Below are 14111 nucleotides of genomic sequence, written 5' to 3'. Positions count from 1 at the left end.
TGAATTCGAAGGTACCTTGACCTCTTCCAAATTTTACATACCCCCCCCCTTTCGACGACTCGGGTGCACCAGGTTGCGCCCCAGGTAGCTTAATACGTATGCTACCAGAACTGTTTCAAAATTTAGATTGTTTCAACAGCTAAAATTACTAAAAATTGTGAGTCGAAGATTTGGGTGCACCAGATCGAGCACCAGGTGGTATAATACGTATTCTGCGAGAACTTTTTAAAAATTTGAATTTTGTGAATAATGAAAACAATTCCAAAAGGTGAGTCGGCGACCTGGGTGAACCAGGTCGCACCTCAGGTAGTTTAGCACGTATTCTATGAGACATTTTTCAAAAGGTAGATTATTCCAACAGCCAAAATTACTGAAAATTAGAGTCGACCTGGGGCGTCAACTGGTGCACCCAGATCGTCGACTAACCATTTCAATTTTTTTTCATTATTCACAAACTTTAAAGTTGTCAAATGTTTTCGTAGAATAGTATTAAACTACCGTGTGCCCGACCTGGTGTAACCAGATCATTGACTCAACATTTTTAGTGATTTTGGCTGTTAAACAATCTAAATTTAGACAAAGTTTTCGTAGAATACGTTCTAAAATACTGGGGCGCGACCTGGTGCACCCAGGTCTTCGACTCACCATTGTGAACTGTTTTTATTATTCAAAAAGTATAAATTTTGAAAATGTTCTCGTCGAATACATATTAAACTACATGGTGCTCGACCTGATGCACCCGGATCGTTGACTCACAATTTTTAGTTATTTTGGCTATTGAAACAATCTAAATTTTGAAAAAGTTCTCGTAGAATGCGTGCTAAGATACCTGGGGCGCGACCTGGTGCACCCGGGTCGTCGACTCACCATTTGGAATTGTTTTCATCATTCACCAAATTTAAATTTGTAAAAACTTCTCGTAGAATAGTAATAAACTACCTTGTGCTCGACCTGGTGCACCCGGATCGTTGACTCACAATTTTTAGTTATTTTGGCTACTGAAAAAATCTAAATTTTGAAAAAGTTCTCGTAGAATGCGTGCTAAGATACCTGGGGTGCGACCTGGTGCACCCGGGTCGTCGGCTCACCATTTGGAATTGTTTTCATCATTCACAAAATTTAAATTTGTAAAAACTTCTCGTAGAATAGTAATAAACTACCTTGTGCTCGACCTGATGCACCCGGATCGTTGGCTCACAATTTTTAGTTATTTTGGTTATTGAAACAATCTAAATTTTGAAAAAGTTCTCGTAGAAAGGGTGCTAAGATACCTGGGGTGCGACCTGGTGCACCCGGCTCGTCGGCTCACCATTTGGAATTGTTTTCATCATTCACAAAATTTAAATTTGTAAAAACTTCTCGTAGAATAGTAATAAACTACCTTGCGCTCGACCTGGTGCACCCGGATCGTTGACTCACAATTTTTAGTTATTTTGGTTATTGAAACAATCTAAATTTTGAAAAAGTTCTCGTAGAATGCGTGCTAAGATACCTGGGGTGCGACCTGGTGCACCCGGGTCGTCGACTCACCATTTGGAATTGTTTTCATCACTCACCAAATTTAAATTTGTAAAAACTTCTCGTAGAATAGTAATAAACTACCTTGTGCTCGACCTGATGCACCCGGATCGTTGGCTCACAATTTTTAGTTATTTTGGCTACTGAAAAAATCTAAATTTTGAAAAAGTTCTCGTAGAATACGTGCTAAGATACCTGGGGTGCGACCTGGTGCACCCGGGTCGTCGACTGACTATTTGGAATTGTTTTCATCATTCACCAAATTTAAATTTGTAAGAAGTTCTCATAGAATAGTATCAAACTACCTGGTGCTCAATCTGGTGCATCCGGATCGTCGACTCACTAATGGTAGTTATTTTGGCAATTGGCACAATTAAAATTTTTTTTAAGTTCTCGTAGAATACGTGCTAAACTACCTGATGTGCGACCTAGTGCACCCGGGTAATAAACTTACCATTTAGAGACGTGTCGGCTTTTGGCAAATCTAAGATTTTTATTTTTAATGCAAGCTCATTTTCTCTGACACTTACACGTTCTTAAGAATATTCATTTGTGGTTAGCGTGTCCTAAGCATGGGAAACGGACAGGATCAAGGCTTGCGCCATGCTGCCATTCAGCCGTAAAACATGCTTCAGCCAGATATTTCCAAGTGTCTTGCCATGCTTGAGCCATGCAAACTTTTTTCACGCGGGTGGCCACTGTTTAGGGCCGTGCGGTAGGTGGTCACATGTTACGACTAAATCTTAATGACAGTTGTAATGGAAAGATGATTATAATATTGCAAGGAATATGAAAAAATGGATACAAAAATTCAAGTTTAGTTTAAGTAAGAAGGGAAAATTTTAATCTAAATTGTGGCAAGTCGCAGCATTATTATACGCAAAAAAATCTTTTCGTAAAGTATGTCTACTCCGATGTTTTTCATGATGAATAAGTGAGATATTATTATGGTGAATGATAAATCGTTTAATATCGCAGTGTTAATGAGTAGGTATTAGTTTTGTGTGAAAACTAACTATCATGGATGTAATTAAATCTCCACGTTTCGAGTTCCCTCTCTGCAATCTAAAATAAGGTTTTACGATAGTGTCTATCAGTCTGTCGTGCTGAATTACGCTTCGGCACACTTTTTAATGGTCCATAAGAACAGTCGATTTAGTTATCCAGAATTTTTTACTAACGATTCTGGTTTTATCCATAAAAAACCTTTAAAAAATCAAGAATTCCATTGTGTAGCCAAACTATTTAAGACCTCTCAGTAAGCGTAATATATAATTAACGCTTCTTTTTAAAAATTTTCTTCGGATATCTTGTTAACTGTGCGTAATTAAGAAAAATCGGAGGATATTCGTATAGCCGACTTTTAACAATCTTGCAAATTGATAGGGGGCTGGAAGGACGATACATGGTGAGGAATGGTAGAAATTTTTTAGCAATCATGCCATTATATAACCCAAAAATAACAAAAATATCGAAAATGAAATTTGAGATTCGGAATTATTATTCATTTTTGAACAGCCCTATTTAGAAAAATATTGTAACCGATCCCACGATTAATTTTGTATTGGTTTTATGTACAAAAATTGTGTATAAGGCATTACATGAGGATTTTAAGAAAGGAATTTCTTTATAGGTAATCATTAACCTAGAAAAATTACATAAAAAATCGACGTAGCAGTAGAGATTTTGAAGCAGAGAGAATCGGCATCGCAATTCACATGGGATTTGAAGTAGGCAGAATTGCTTCAGGAAATCAAGTAAGATTTCGTGTAACGTAAGTCATCAGTTTTTATATCGGAACCAATATGGAAACATATGGAATCCTTTATTGATTTCCATCCCATCGCGAGATGGATATTTCAAACAGAAATCAATGTAAAATACCATATGTAGGTCTTTAAATGATTCCCATTTAGTTTACTATTTGGGGATTTACAAAACTGTTCTGTCATAAATCCTATAATGATGTGGAAAGGAGCAAAAGAACCTTTGTTTATGATTTAATTTTCAAAGTTTTCTTTCTCGAGAGAGCCAATTCTCTGCACAATGAATGAGATATTTTAATTTGAAGATTTTCAAATACAGATTATATATGTAAATCGAAATGCGATCAAAAGTATACTTAGGCTTATAGATACGACACTATATTATTAAATATATATTTACTGTTAGTACTAATAGGGGAATTAGCAGAATTTAGGTAGACCGCAATAACGAGGAACAGAGTGCCAACAAGGCTTTTCATTTTATTTACGTAGAGAAAGCTGATTTACAAAGACTTCTTTGAACAATGCAACTATATGAATAGTCAACTAGCTGTATCGCCATCTAATTCGCCCTTCGAAATTGCTAAAAATATTTATAAGGTGTATTGGAGAGGAGAAACTGAAACATTTGAAGGTTCACGTGTGTTTAATTTATAGGATCTATAATTACTTTTTTATATACAACGGAAAAATAAGTACAATCATTCGAGATATAAAAACATATTGTGTTATCAGTATGTTTGACTTATGCAAAATAGCCTTGTAAAAATGTAAAGAAAAAATTTTTTTCTACCTTTCAATATCATAAATTTGTACATAAATAAGTTCTTACAGGATTAAGTTCAAGATTTCAATAATGAATAATCACATATTTTTCAAAGATCTTATTAAGCGGAAAAATTTTATGAATCCACTTTTCTTGATTCAAACAAAACTTATACATTTAAATTCAACCAATTTTGTTTGATTTCCGAAAGTTTAAATAATAACAATATTTCTTTTTTTTAACATAGTTATTTTTCATATTTACAAACGAACTATATCATGAAAGTGATTAGAATCTTTGCCCGTAAAATATATAAAACAAGCAATAGATTATTGTACGAAAAAGAACACTTTTCAGTGAGTGTAAGTTAAGTCTTTAAATCGATAAATGACTCACGTGAGTAGTAATTTATGCTCCTTTAAAGGTCTTCAAGCTCGTTCCTTGTTGAAGAACTAATCTTATGGGTCCAACATTTTTTTGGGGTTTTTACTGCATACGTTTTTCTATTTTATAATTGGAGCGTAGGTGCATCTATAAGTATGAAATAAATCATACTGTTTACTTAAATGTGAAGGTTCGACATAATTGTTGACAGAATTTATTAGGTGTTTCGCAAATAGTAATACAATTTCCTTCACATATTTCATCACAGTTCAAAGCCCAATATTTTTTCTTTATTCACTCATTACTTTGATTACTGCATTTTTATCTCTTTTACTAAATTCCTATGCATAGGTTTTCATATTACTATCAATACATCACAAATTGATTGAGGAAACATAATTCCGAGGCATGTAAACCAAATCAGCAAAGAATAATAATTCGAATCTAAGAAAATTATTTGCACGAAAGACAAACATGTATCCTACAAATGCACCTTTACTTTCAAGCGTTTGACGGTATAATAAATATGCCTGAAATATTATCTCCGAACGGTGCCGGTGCATTGAAAAAAGAAATAATGTGCGTGTATTTGTAACAGAGAATGAGAGTGCCGCCATGGGCGTGACTGGGCTTACGCATAATTGCTGGAACGGTACACCGAGGTCTCCCTAGACCCGAGGCGCGAATTACGCAAAAACAGAATTATTCTCGTGTCGGAAAATTGTTCAAAACGATTAAATGAATTTTCCTCTCACTTGGTTTCCAAATTCCAAATATCCATGTTTTGAAGTGAAGGAAATGCATAAGTGCGAAATATTCGGATAAAAAGGATTGGAAATATCCAAATAGTGTATGACTCTAATTTGCATATAGCTTCAAAATTCAAGACTTTCAACATTTTTAACCGACAGGAACAAACCAAATTTTTAAGAATTTAAAATTAAACAATATTGCAGAGACGGTTAGGGAATTTTCCTCTTGCTTGGTTTCCGAATTTCGAAGTCCCAAATTCGGAAGCGAACAAAATTTATAAGGGCAAAGTATTCAGATATAAAAGTTTTTGTAAGTCCAAATAGTATATGACTCAAATTTGGATATAATTTCAAAATTTTAAACCGTCAAAAGGTGAAACCGTTAGGAACAAACCAAATTTGGATAGACTTCATACTTGACATTGTTGCCGGATTGATTAAGCGAGTATTCTTCTCGCTTTTGATTTCCAGATTCCAAACTTTCAAATTTTGTAGTAAAGTATAAAGATTGAAAAGTTTCGAAATAATATAATAATAATATAATTAAATCATCACCAGGAAAATAAATTATTCAAAGATAACCCTAGTATTATATAGCATGATAAAAATTTATTGTTTTGTTACTAAAATCATCAGAATCATTCTCCTAACTTTTCAAGAGATATTTCCATCGAAAATATGTACTGAAAGAATTTTAATCCAAAATTAATTAAAATCAGTTTTTTTTTTAATTTCAATAAATCTTGTTTACTTCTTTTTCACGTTATACTTTTGATCTTCAAAAACTGAATCTCTTTCATACTGATACGTGAATCAATTTTTTAATATCTGAAGTCAAACCCCTTTAAAATTGAATAATCTTGATTACGAAATATTCTTAAAAATCGAAATTTCAACATTTTTGCATATTAAAATACAATATTTTATAATGTACTTCAAACTTGTCAACAGTATTCTAGAATTTTTGGAAATTCACTTGAATATTCCAGACTGTTTTAGGTCATTATAGAATAGAACATTTTTCAATGTTTAAAATTAATCTAGAATCTTGTAGAATATTCTGTAGCATTCTCAAATTTTCTAAAATATTTTGGTATTCTTCCTAATATTCCTTATTTCTAAAATTCTGTGTAAATTCTGGAATGTTTAGACATTTTCTTGAATATTCTGGAATGTCCCAGAATGTTCTGAAATGTCTTAGAATTTAATTGAACATTCTGATGTTTCACAATTTTCTAGAATGTTCTGAAAATATCTCGACATATGTATTTTGTGATATTGAGAAACAGACGGGAACATATATAAGTCTTTATTATGTTAGATCCCAGAATCAGAATAAATTTTTTTGCAAAATTAAAATTGAAAAGTAGAAGAATATGCTGCATAGAGGTGCACACTTTTGAGTTTTAATAGTCGCAAAAAAATTATCTGCTTACTCTCCGATCTAAGAAGGTCTGATTTCCATCCCTACTTTTGTGGCTTCTAAATCTTAATTATTTGTATCTAAGATTGTTTAAGTGATCCAAGGAGGGAGGTCGACATTTTAATATGAGATCAGTTTTGATAAATTCGAGGTACAAACTTTAAACGATCGGACTTTGATTTTCAAATATTTAACTTAATGACTGGAAATTAATTAATTCATTAAACTGTATTTCCTTATTTCAGTTATCTTGTCGATGATTCTCGACTCTCAGCATGGCTATGGATTGTGCAGCGCGGGGGAACCTGGCGTAAGTACTCCTACTCTTTTTTTTCTTATCGTTGAAAGTAAACGAGTTAGAAACTAGAATTTTCTAATAGGTACACCTTACTTAAGAATTTCCTTGGCACCCTTAATTCATACATAAATGCAGGTGGACGGGATTAAACCGTATAGCAATTTTAAATGTCCTTTAAATTAATTTTTTTAATAATTATATAAATATAACAAAAAGTGTAAGTTATGAAAAGAACTTCGGAATGTAAAAACTCTTAATTTAATGTCTGGGAAACAACAAATTATTATTGGTAGGGAAAAAACTTATTTCTTCGACTTCTTCCAGACTATTTATTTAGCTTACCAATACTAAAACGTGTAAGAATATCTCTGTGTAAAAGTCATCTTCAATAGATTATGAAAACAAGTTTAATTAAAAATATTTATAATTTATAATTACTCCTGTCTCGATTCCAATTGTTAGAATTTATTGGAAAGAATTCCTTAAAAATAAAAATGATATAATAGACACTAATTTTAGTGTTTAAAATTGTATAATGTTTTATGATTTAGAATTCTTTAACTGGTATAATATCTTGATGAAACTAAACTTGATTAACTCGTTTATTATTTATTACTACATTGATGCAATAATCTTATTTATATAACCGCAATTAAGTACTCGTTACATTATAATAAAAATATTATTCTGTCATGAAACGCCTTGTCTATTGATTTCAACCAAAAAGGGCTCTCACTTCTCGCATCTGTGCCAAATCATTTTAATAGGTTCAAGGTATCTAAAGGTTTACAGAATTTTTTTGGACGCCATATCACAGACTTTAAGCCGGAGAAGGTCCACCTGGGTATTTTATGCATGAAAATATAAATAGTAACAACTGAATAAAAATAAGAAATGCAATTTATTGAAAACTCCTCCTGCGATTTTTTTTCTATTTGGTCTCAAAATGATCGTGGAGTATCACAGTAATGCGATAGGAAAAAAAGCGAGTATTGGGAGCTCTTTTGAGTTAAAGTCACTGGAGGCACACCGTGAAAAGTTTGTTTAAATATATTTTTTTAAATAGTATTTGGACTTCGACAATCTTCCGGAGACCAATTTCTCGTGTCAAGGAAAGGTGATTGGAGGATATTATGCGGATGTTGAGGCAGGTTGCCAGATGTTCCACGTGTGTACCATTGGTCAGAAAGGTAATTCAGTGAATGAGATAGTTAATAAGATTCACAAATATTACTCAATCAATCTTGAAATGCACGTTCTAGGAAGGAGAAAAACGGTTTTAAATACAAATTAAAACCACTTTTTTCTGCAATTTTCTAACTAGGCTGTAATGTCTTACAGTACATGTCATATATCTTTTATTACTAATGACAAGTTATTACTCACTGACACCAACAAATTTTCAATGTTTGGTGTATGATGTTGGTAATGAAAAGATATTATGTTTTTAGCAGCACAGTAATTTCCATCCTTCACAAGGCACTTTGGTGTAGGTCAGTAACATTCTTAGACGACCCTGGCATTCTCTCAAGATTTATCGAACGATTATGTAGAATACTGACTGGTGTGTTGAATCTCGAACTCTCGAAAGACATCGAGCAGAGAGAGACCTTTCAATCGATAAAAAGACAGATCGTTGTTGAATTGGCCGACGATCACTTTCAAGTGACGAACTTGCATTCAATAAATCACCCTTCAGTTAGCAATGTGTCATACATGACAATACATGTTCTTTAGCCTCATTTGATATCAGTCGATGACAAAATCGGATTAGAGAAAGGAAATAGAAGAATGTGATTTACTCTGAGGTTTACAATTCAGAGTCGAAGAATCTGTTCAAATTGTAGGCTGTCAAGAATTTTAGGCTTTCAAAAATCAAAATCTCTACTGTCAAGGTTCCAATCTCTAATTTATTATCTTTAACTTATACTTACTTCAATTTCGACAAGTTAAAAGGCTGACAATTTAATTTAAAATACATTCAAGCATCTGATTCTGTAAGATGCCCCAGTTTTAAATTATCCAAAACTCAAAACGACTTCGAATTCAAAATTTCATTTTTGAAAACTCCCTATAATTTCTCTGGAACGAAAAATATCGTCAAATCAGTGATACAAAAAATGGTATGATCATTAAATTTCAAACTTTTAATTCAAACTGTGGAAAGGGTTTAACCACTTTTCCGAATAGCGTAAACCGCTGATTCTTTTGAGACTCCGTATTCTTATGTATTTTGATGCGCTCATTACGAAAATGATAGTGAAAATTGGCGACTAGTCGATTTTCATGGTGAAAACCATGAAAAATCCATAAAAATCGTGGTTTTTAATGTTTATCTTAGTAAATAATAAAAATGAAAAAAAACTTCAAACAAATTTTGTAGATCTTTTAAAAAGATATATTTTACGTAAACACATTTTTACTCTGCGACTAATAGTTTTCGAGAAAAACGACAATAAATATTCAAAATCACAGAAATACAAGACAATATGTAGCGGTGTGACTTAAATCGTATGAAAATATTTTCACTATCATTTGTGTAATCAGCGAGTAAAGTCAATAAAAGGGACAGGGTGTGACCTTCCATAATTTTTGTGACCTGTCGCAGGGGTGCCTTCCCGCCCCCCACGGGACGTTGGAAAAGGGGCAGGGGTGTGACTTTACATTGTTTCTGTGACCTGTCATTGGGTGCCTTCCCGCCCCCCACGGGACTTTGGAAAAGGGGCAGGGGTGTGACTTTATATTATTTCTGTTACCTGTAACGGGGATGCTTTCCCGCCTTTCACGGGACGTTGGAAAAGGGGCAGGGGTATGACCTTCCATAATTTTTGTGACCTGTCGCAGGGGTGCCTTCCCGCCCCCACGGGACGTTGGAAAAGAGGCAGGGGTGTGACTTTACATTGTTTCTGTGACCTGTGATCGGGTGCCTTCCCGCCCCCCACGGGACTTTGGAAAAGGGGCAGGGGTGTGACTTTATATTATTTCTGTTACCTGTAACGGGGATGTTTTCCCGCCTTTCACGGGACGTTGGAAAAGGGGCAGGGGTATGAGCTTACATTATTTCTGTGACCTATCACGAGGGTGCCTTCCCGCCCCCACGGGACGTTGGAAAAGAGGCAGGGGTGTGACTTTACATTTTTTCTGTGACCTGTCATCGGGTGATTCCCCCCCCCCCCGCGGGACTTTGGAAAAGGGACAGGGGTGTGACCTTACAAAAAAAAATGCTCTTCAAAATTCCCCAACCTTCCCGTGGTGAATAGCGTAAGTAGGTACTGTCATACCTACCTGCGGCGCGGCGGCAATTCTCGGTAGTTCTATAGAAAGGAGGGCTATTAAAAGGGTTTCACTGTATTTTTAATTCTTTCAGTTCTGTAAATTCTTTTGCATTTTTTGAATTTTTTTTAAATAATTCGAATTCTTTGCATTGTTTTTAAATAATTTAATTTCTGTGTATTATTTTGAATTCTGGTGGGTTCTTTAAATTCCTTTAAGTTTGTTCTATGCTTTTTAATTACTTAAAATTACCGTAAAAGGGGGCTTTCTTTCAATGAAAACCTGGTATCGCGCTTTACTCCGCATGTCCCACGTAGCTCTGTGTTACGGTATCTTAAATTCTTAAAATTCATTGATTTTTTTATGTTCTTAAGTTCTTTTGAATGAATTTGAATTCTTTTTAATTTTCTATTTCTTTCGAAATAATTTAAATTATTTCAAATCTTTTTAATTCTTTAGAATTAGCGTAAAAGGGAGTTTTTTGGAATAAAATTCGGTGATCGATCAGCCCCGCGTTCCGGTATTTTCAATTCTTCAAATTCTTCAAATTTCTCTGAAATCTGAATTTTGGGATACATACAAATTTCTGATGGTTAACCCCTCGAACCATGATATTTATAATTAAGCCTTACTATCTATAAATGCAGTCACCGTACGTAAATTTCACTGCTACATATAAACGATAAACGTTTTCCATAATTTAATAAATTATTAGTAGATTGCCTCTGGCAACAGATATAATAATACATTCACTCCTTTTGCTGATGTTTTTCTTTTCGATGTTACCTGTGGGTACTCTTGCTGCAATTTAGTTGACTGCGGTCAACGAGTATTTATAGGCATATAGCACATTTATTTTCCATCCTACAACGATCGACATGTTATATGTCACGCGATTGAGCCTGATATCTGAACTTCTTGAGGTGCACGACCGTATATACTACATATAGTATGTACATACATATCACTAAATTAAATACATGCACTCTCGCTCATAGTCATATAAACATGTATATCAATGGCATATTACATGTATATGTTTGATAGACACATGCATGTATACAAATAAGAATTATAATGTTAAACTGCTCTGTAATGAAAAATGAACTTTGATGAGCTAACTGTTGCAATATTCCTAGAGAAAATAGTATAATTTAGTCTCCCTCTCGAGAAGTTTGTACATCCAATGTAACATCATTAGCGGGTTTAATTTAGTTAATTTAATTGAATATTCGGATACGCGAAACATATACATATGTTTTCTTAAATCTACTTTGTACGATGTCTTTTCTCCTCAACCTTTATACGTATTGAAGTGATATCTAATATCTGATTATATGATCAGTTAAATTGATTTATTCGACAAGAGATGAAATTTCAGCAACCTTTGAAGGTTATTTTCATGATAAAGGGTAATGGAGTTATCAATTAAGCAATAATCCTAAGATATCTTTTTCTTTCAGTGGAAAATATAATATCTGGTAATGATGTGCTTCAATACATTAATTTTCAATTTTTATCTCATTTCAATACGTGTATTTATTATTTGTATGCATATTATTTCATGCAATGACTATAAACATGAAATTATTTGCTTGAAGATTTTCAAAAGTCTTGTGGTCTATCTTAGTATACACCTTGTCAGGTTTTTATACGCGGATTATTATTTATTTTTCAATGAACATTTATTTTGCGTATCTATTGTACTTATTTTCACTCATTTCCCAGGACAAGAGTTTAAATAAATTGATGCCTAGTTCTTTGCGCTCTTCTATTCATGAGTCATGAAGAATCTCGTTAATTTTTCATAGAAGGATGCCTACTTTATCTGCCGTTATTAATTAACTGCTATTAATCAGGTATATAGCTCTCAGATGCCGCGAAATTTAATTAAATAGTTGCATGTTGTAACCTTATTACACAATTACATTAGGTTACATTAAACAAAGAAAGTTTTATATCTCTTCGATTATAATGAAAGGTATATGTATATAATTATAATTTCAGTCAACGTTCTAATGATCTGATTTTAAGAAAGGCCAGAAAGAAGTCAAAATAAGGAAATATATGTGCAAGGTACATTTAACCTTTAGAGGGCCGGCAATTTGAGAGGAAAATCGACCTCAGAAAATTAGCCCAAAAGTTATCTTATATGATTGATTAATCATAGACAAAGTCGCGATTAGGGGGAGCCAATATATTGACTTTCCGGTCTTATACGGAACAGCCAATTTTAAGAATTTCGAATTCGAAAAAATAGTTTTTTCAATAGTATATAAGCTCGTTACATATATACGGTGGTTATTCAAATTTAAGGGGTTATTTTAGAGGTGCCTCACCTCCTTAGTCACGCAATTCAATTTTCGTAAATTTGAAAGTGCAAATATATGTTTTCGATGTATTTTTTAACGATGATTCCAAATCTGACATAAAAAATACCGTCAATTAAAAAATAACCCTTCTAACGAGGTGAAAACTAAAAACTACCCCTTTGCTTCATCTGAAAAGGGGTAAAATGGGTAAAAGAGTTTGAAAAAAATGGTGAGGGGAGATAAATTTATATTCAATTATATCAAATAATAACGTTCAAAACATTTTATAACGAAATTTGTTTGTAATTATAACCTCATGCAAACGAAACAAGGCACCGTTTTGACAAAGTTGGAATAGTAAATTTAAGGGGTATGGGGTAGTTAAAAAGGGGGTGGGAAGGATCAATCCAACTTAAATTACATTGAAAACCGGTAAAAATGTTACAAAAATAAATATTTAAATCTAAAAATAAAAATTAAATAAGTTTACTCCGTATAAAAAACAAAGATTTAGAGGGCACCTGGACAATGTTACGGGATATCCTTGTTAGATGTATGATCGAGGTGTGTGGTACCGCAGTTGTAGGAAGAATGTCTGGTGATGCGTGGTGGAATGATGAAATTCAGGCTGCCCAAAAAGCAAAAAGAGAAGCGTACAAGAAAACTTTGAACATCGCAGGTCTCAGCAATGAAGAAAGAAGTAGACGTAGAAATGATTATAGACGCGAAAACAGGATACTTAAACGATTAGTTAAAGAAAGTAAAGATACAATTAGAGCAGAAGAAGAGATAAAAATATAAAACGACTTTGAAGGAAGCAGGAAACTACTTTATAAAAAAATGAAAGGAAACAAAAGTACAGAAATTGTCAACATAAGAAATAGTAGAGGGGAAATGGTATATGATGCAGACGGAATACTAGAGGCTTACAGAGACTATTTTAGGAGACTCAATTGAAAAAGTCTGTGTCACTCAGGTTACGGATATAATTAAGAACTTGAAAAACGGTAAGGCTGCCGGGGTAGACGGTATTAACGCTGAAATGCTGAAACACGGTGGCGCGTGCATACCACATAGACTGTGCGAATTGAAAAATTTATGTTTCGAGATGGGAGACGTCCCAGACGATTGGAAAGAAGCTATTATCGTACCAATATACAAGAGAAAGGGAGATAAAAGCGAGTGCAATAATTACAGAGGGATTAGCTTATTAAGCACCGTAAGTAAAATATATTCAAAAATAATTATTCGTAGGTTAATGAGAATAACAGAAGCAAAGATTTGGGAAGTCCAAAGTGGGTTTATGCCAGGAAGGTGATGTACGGATCAAATATTTGGCTTAAGGTAAATAACAGAAAAAAGTTTGAGAGTAGGAAAAAAAGTTTTCTGTGCATTTGTTGACCTAGAAAAAGCTTTTGACAAGGTAGATAGAAGTAAACTTTGGGAAGTCCTGAAAGAGTATGGAGTCAATGGATGGATCCTACAACCTATAAAAACAATATATACAGGTAGCAAAGCGAAGAGGGTGTGGATCTCGAAACAGTAAGGGTACGAGGGTTAGCGTTCGCAGATGATAAGATTGTTATGGCAGAGTCTATCGAAGACCTACAAAGAATGTT

The 14111-nt window shown here is 33.6% G+C and overlaps 1 protein-coding gene across 1 annotated transcript in view; it reads left to right on the top strand.

The window, feature by feature from the left end:
• The window catches only part of LOC117169024 (calponin homology domain-containing protein DDB_G0272472-like), a 128777-nt gene that overhangs the window by 97777 nt on the left and 16889 nt on the right, over positions 1–14111 (top strand). The window contains exons 3-4 of the mRNA XM_033355082.1: positions 6855–6919; positions 7974–8097. Of these exons, the coding sequence (XP_033210973.1) occupies positions 6855–6919; positions 7974–8097 (189 nt within the window). The remainder of the gene's footprint in view (positions 1–6854; positions 6920–7973; positions 8098–14111) is intronic.

This window comes from Belonocnema kinseyi, chromosome 3 (genome assembly GCF_010883055.1).
Source record: "Belonocnema kinseyi isolate 2016_QV_RU_SX_M_011 chromosome 3, B_treatae_v1, whole genome shotgun sequence".
Classification (NCBI taxonomy): Eukaryota; Metazoa; Arthropoda; class Insecta; order Hymenoptera; family Cynipidae; genus Belonocnema; species Belonocnema kinseyi.
This window is presented reverse-complemented; position numbering and strand designations above follow the sequence as displayed.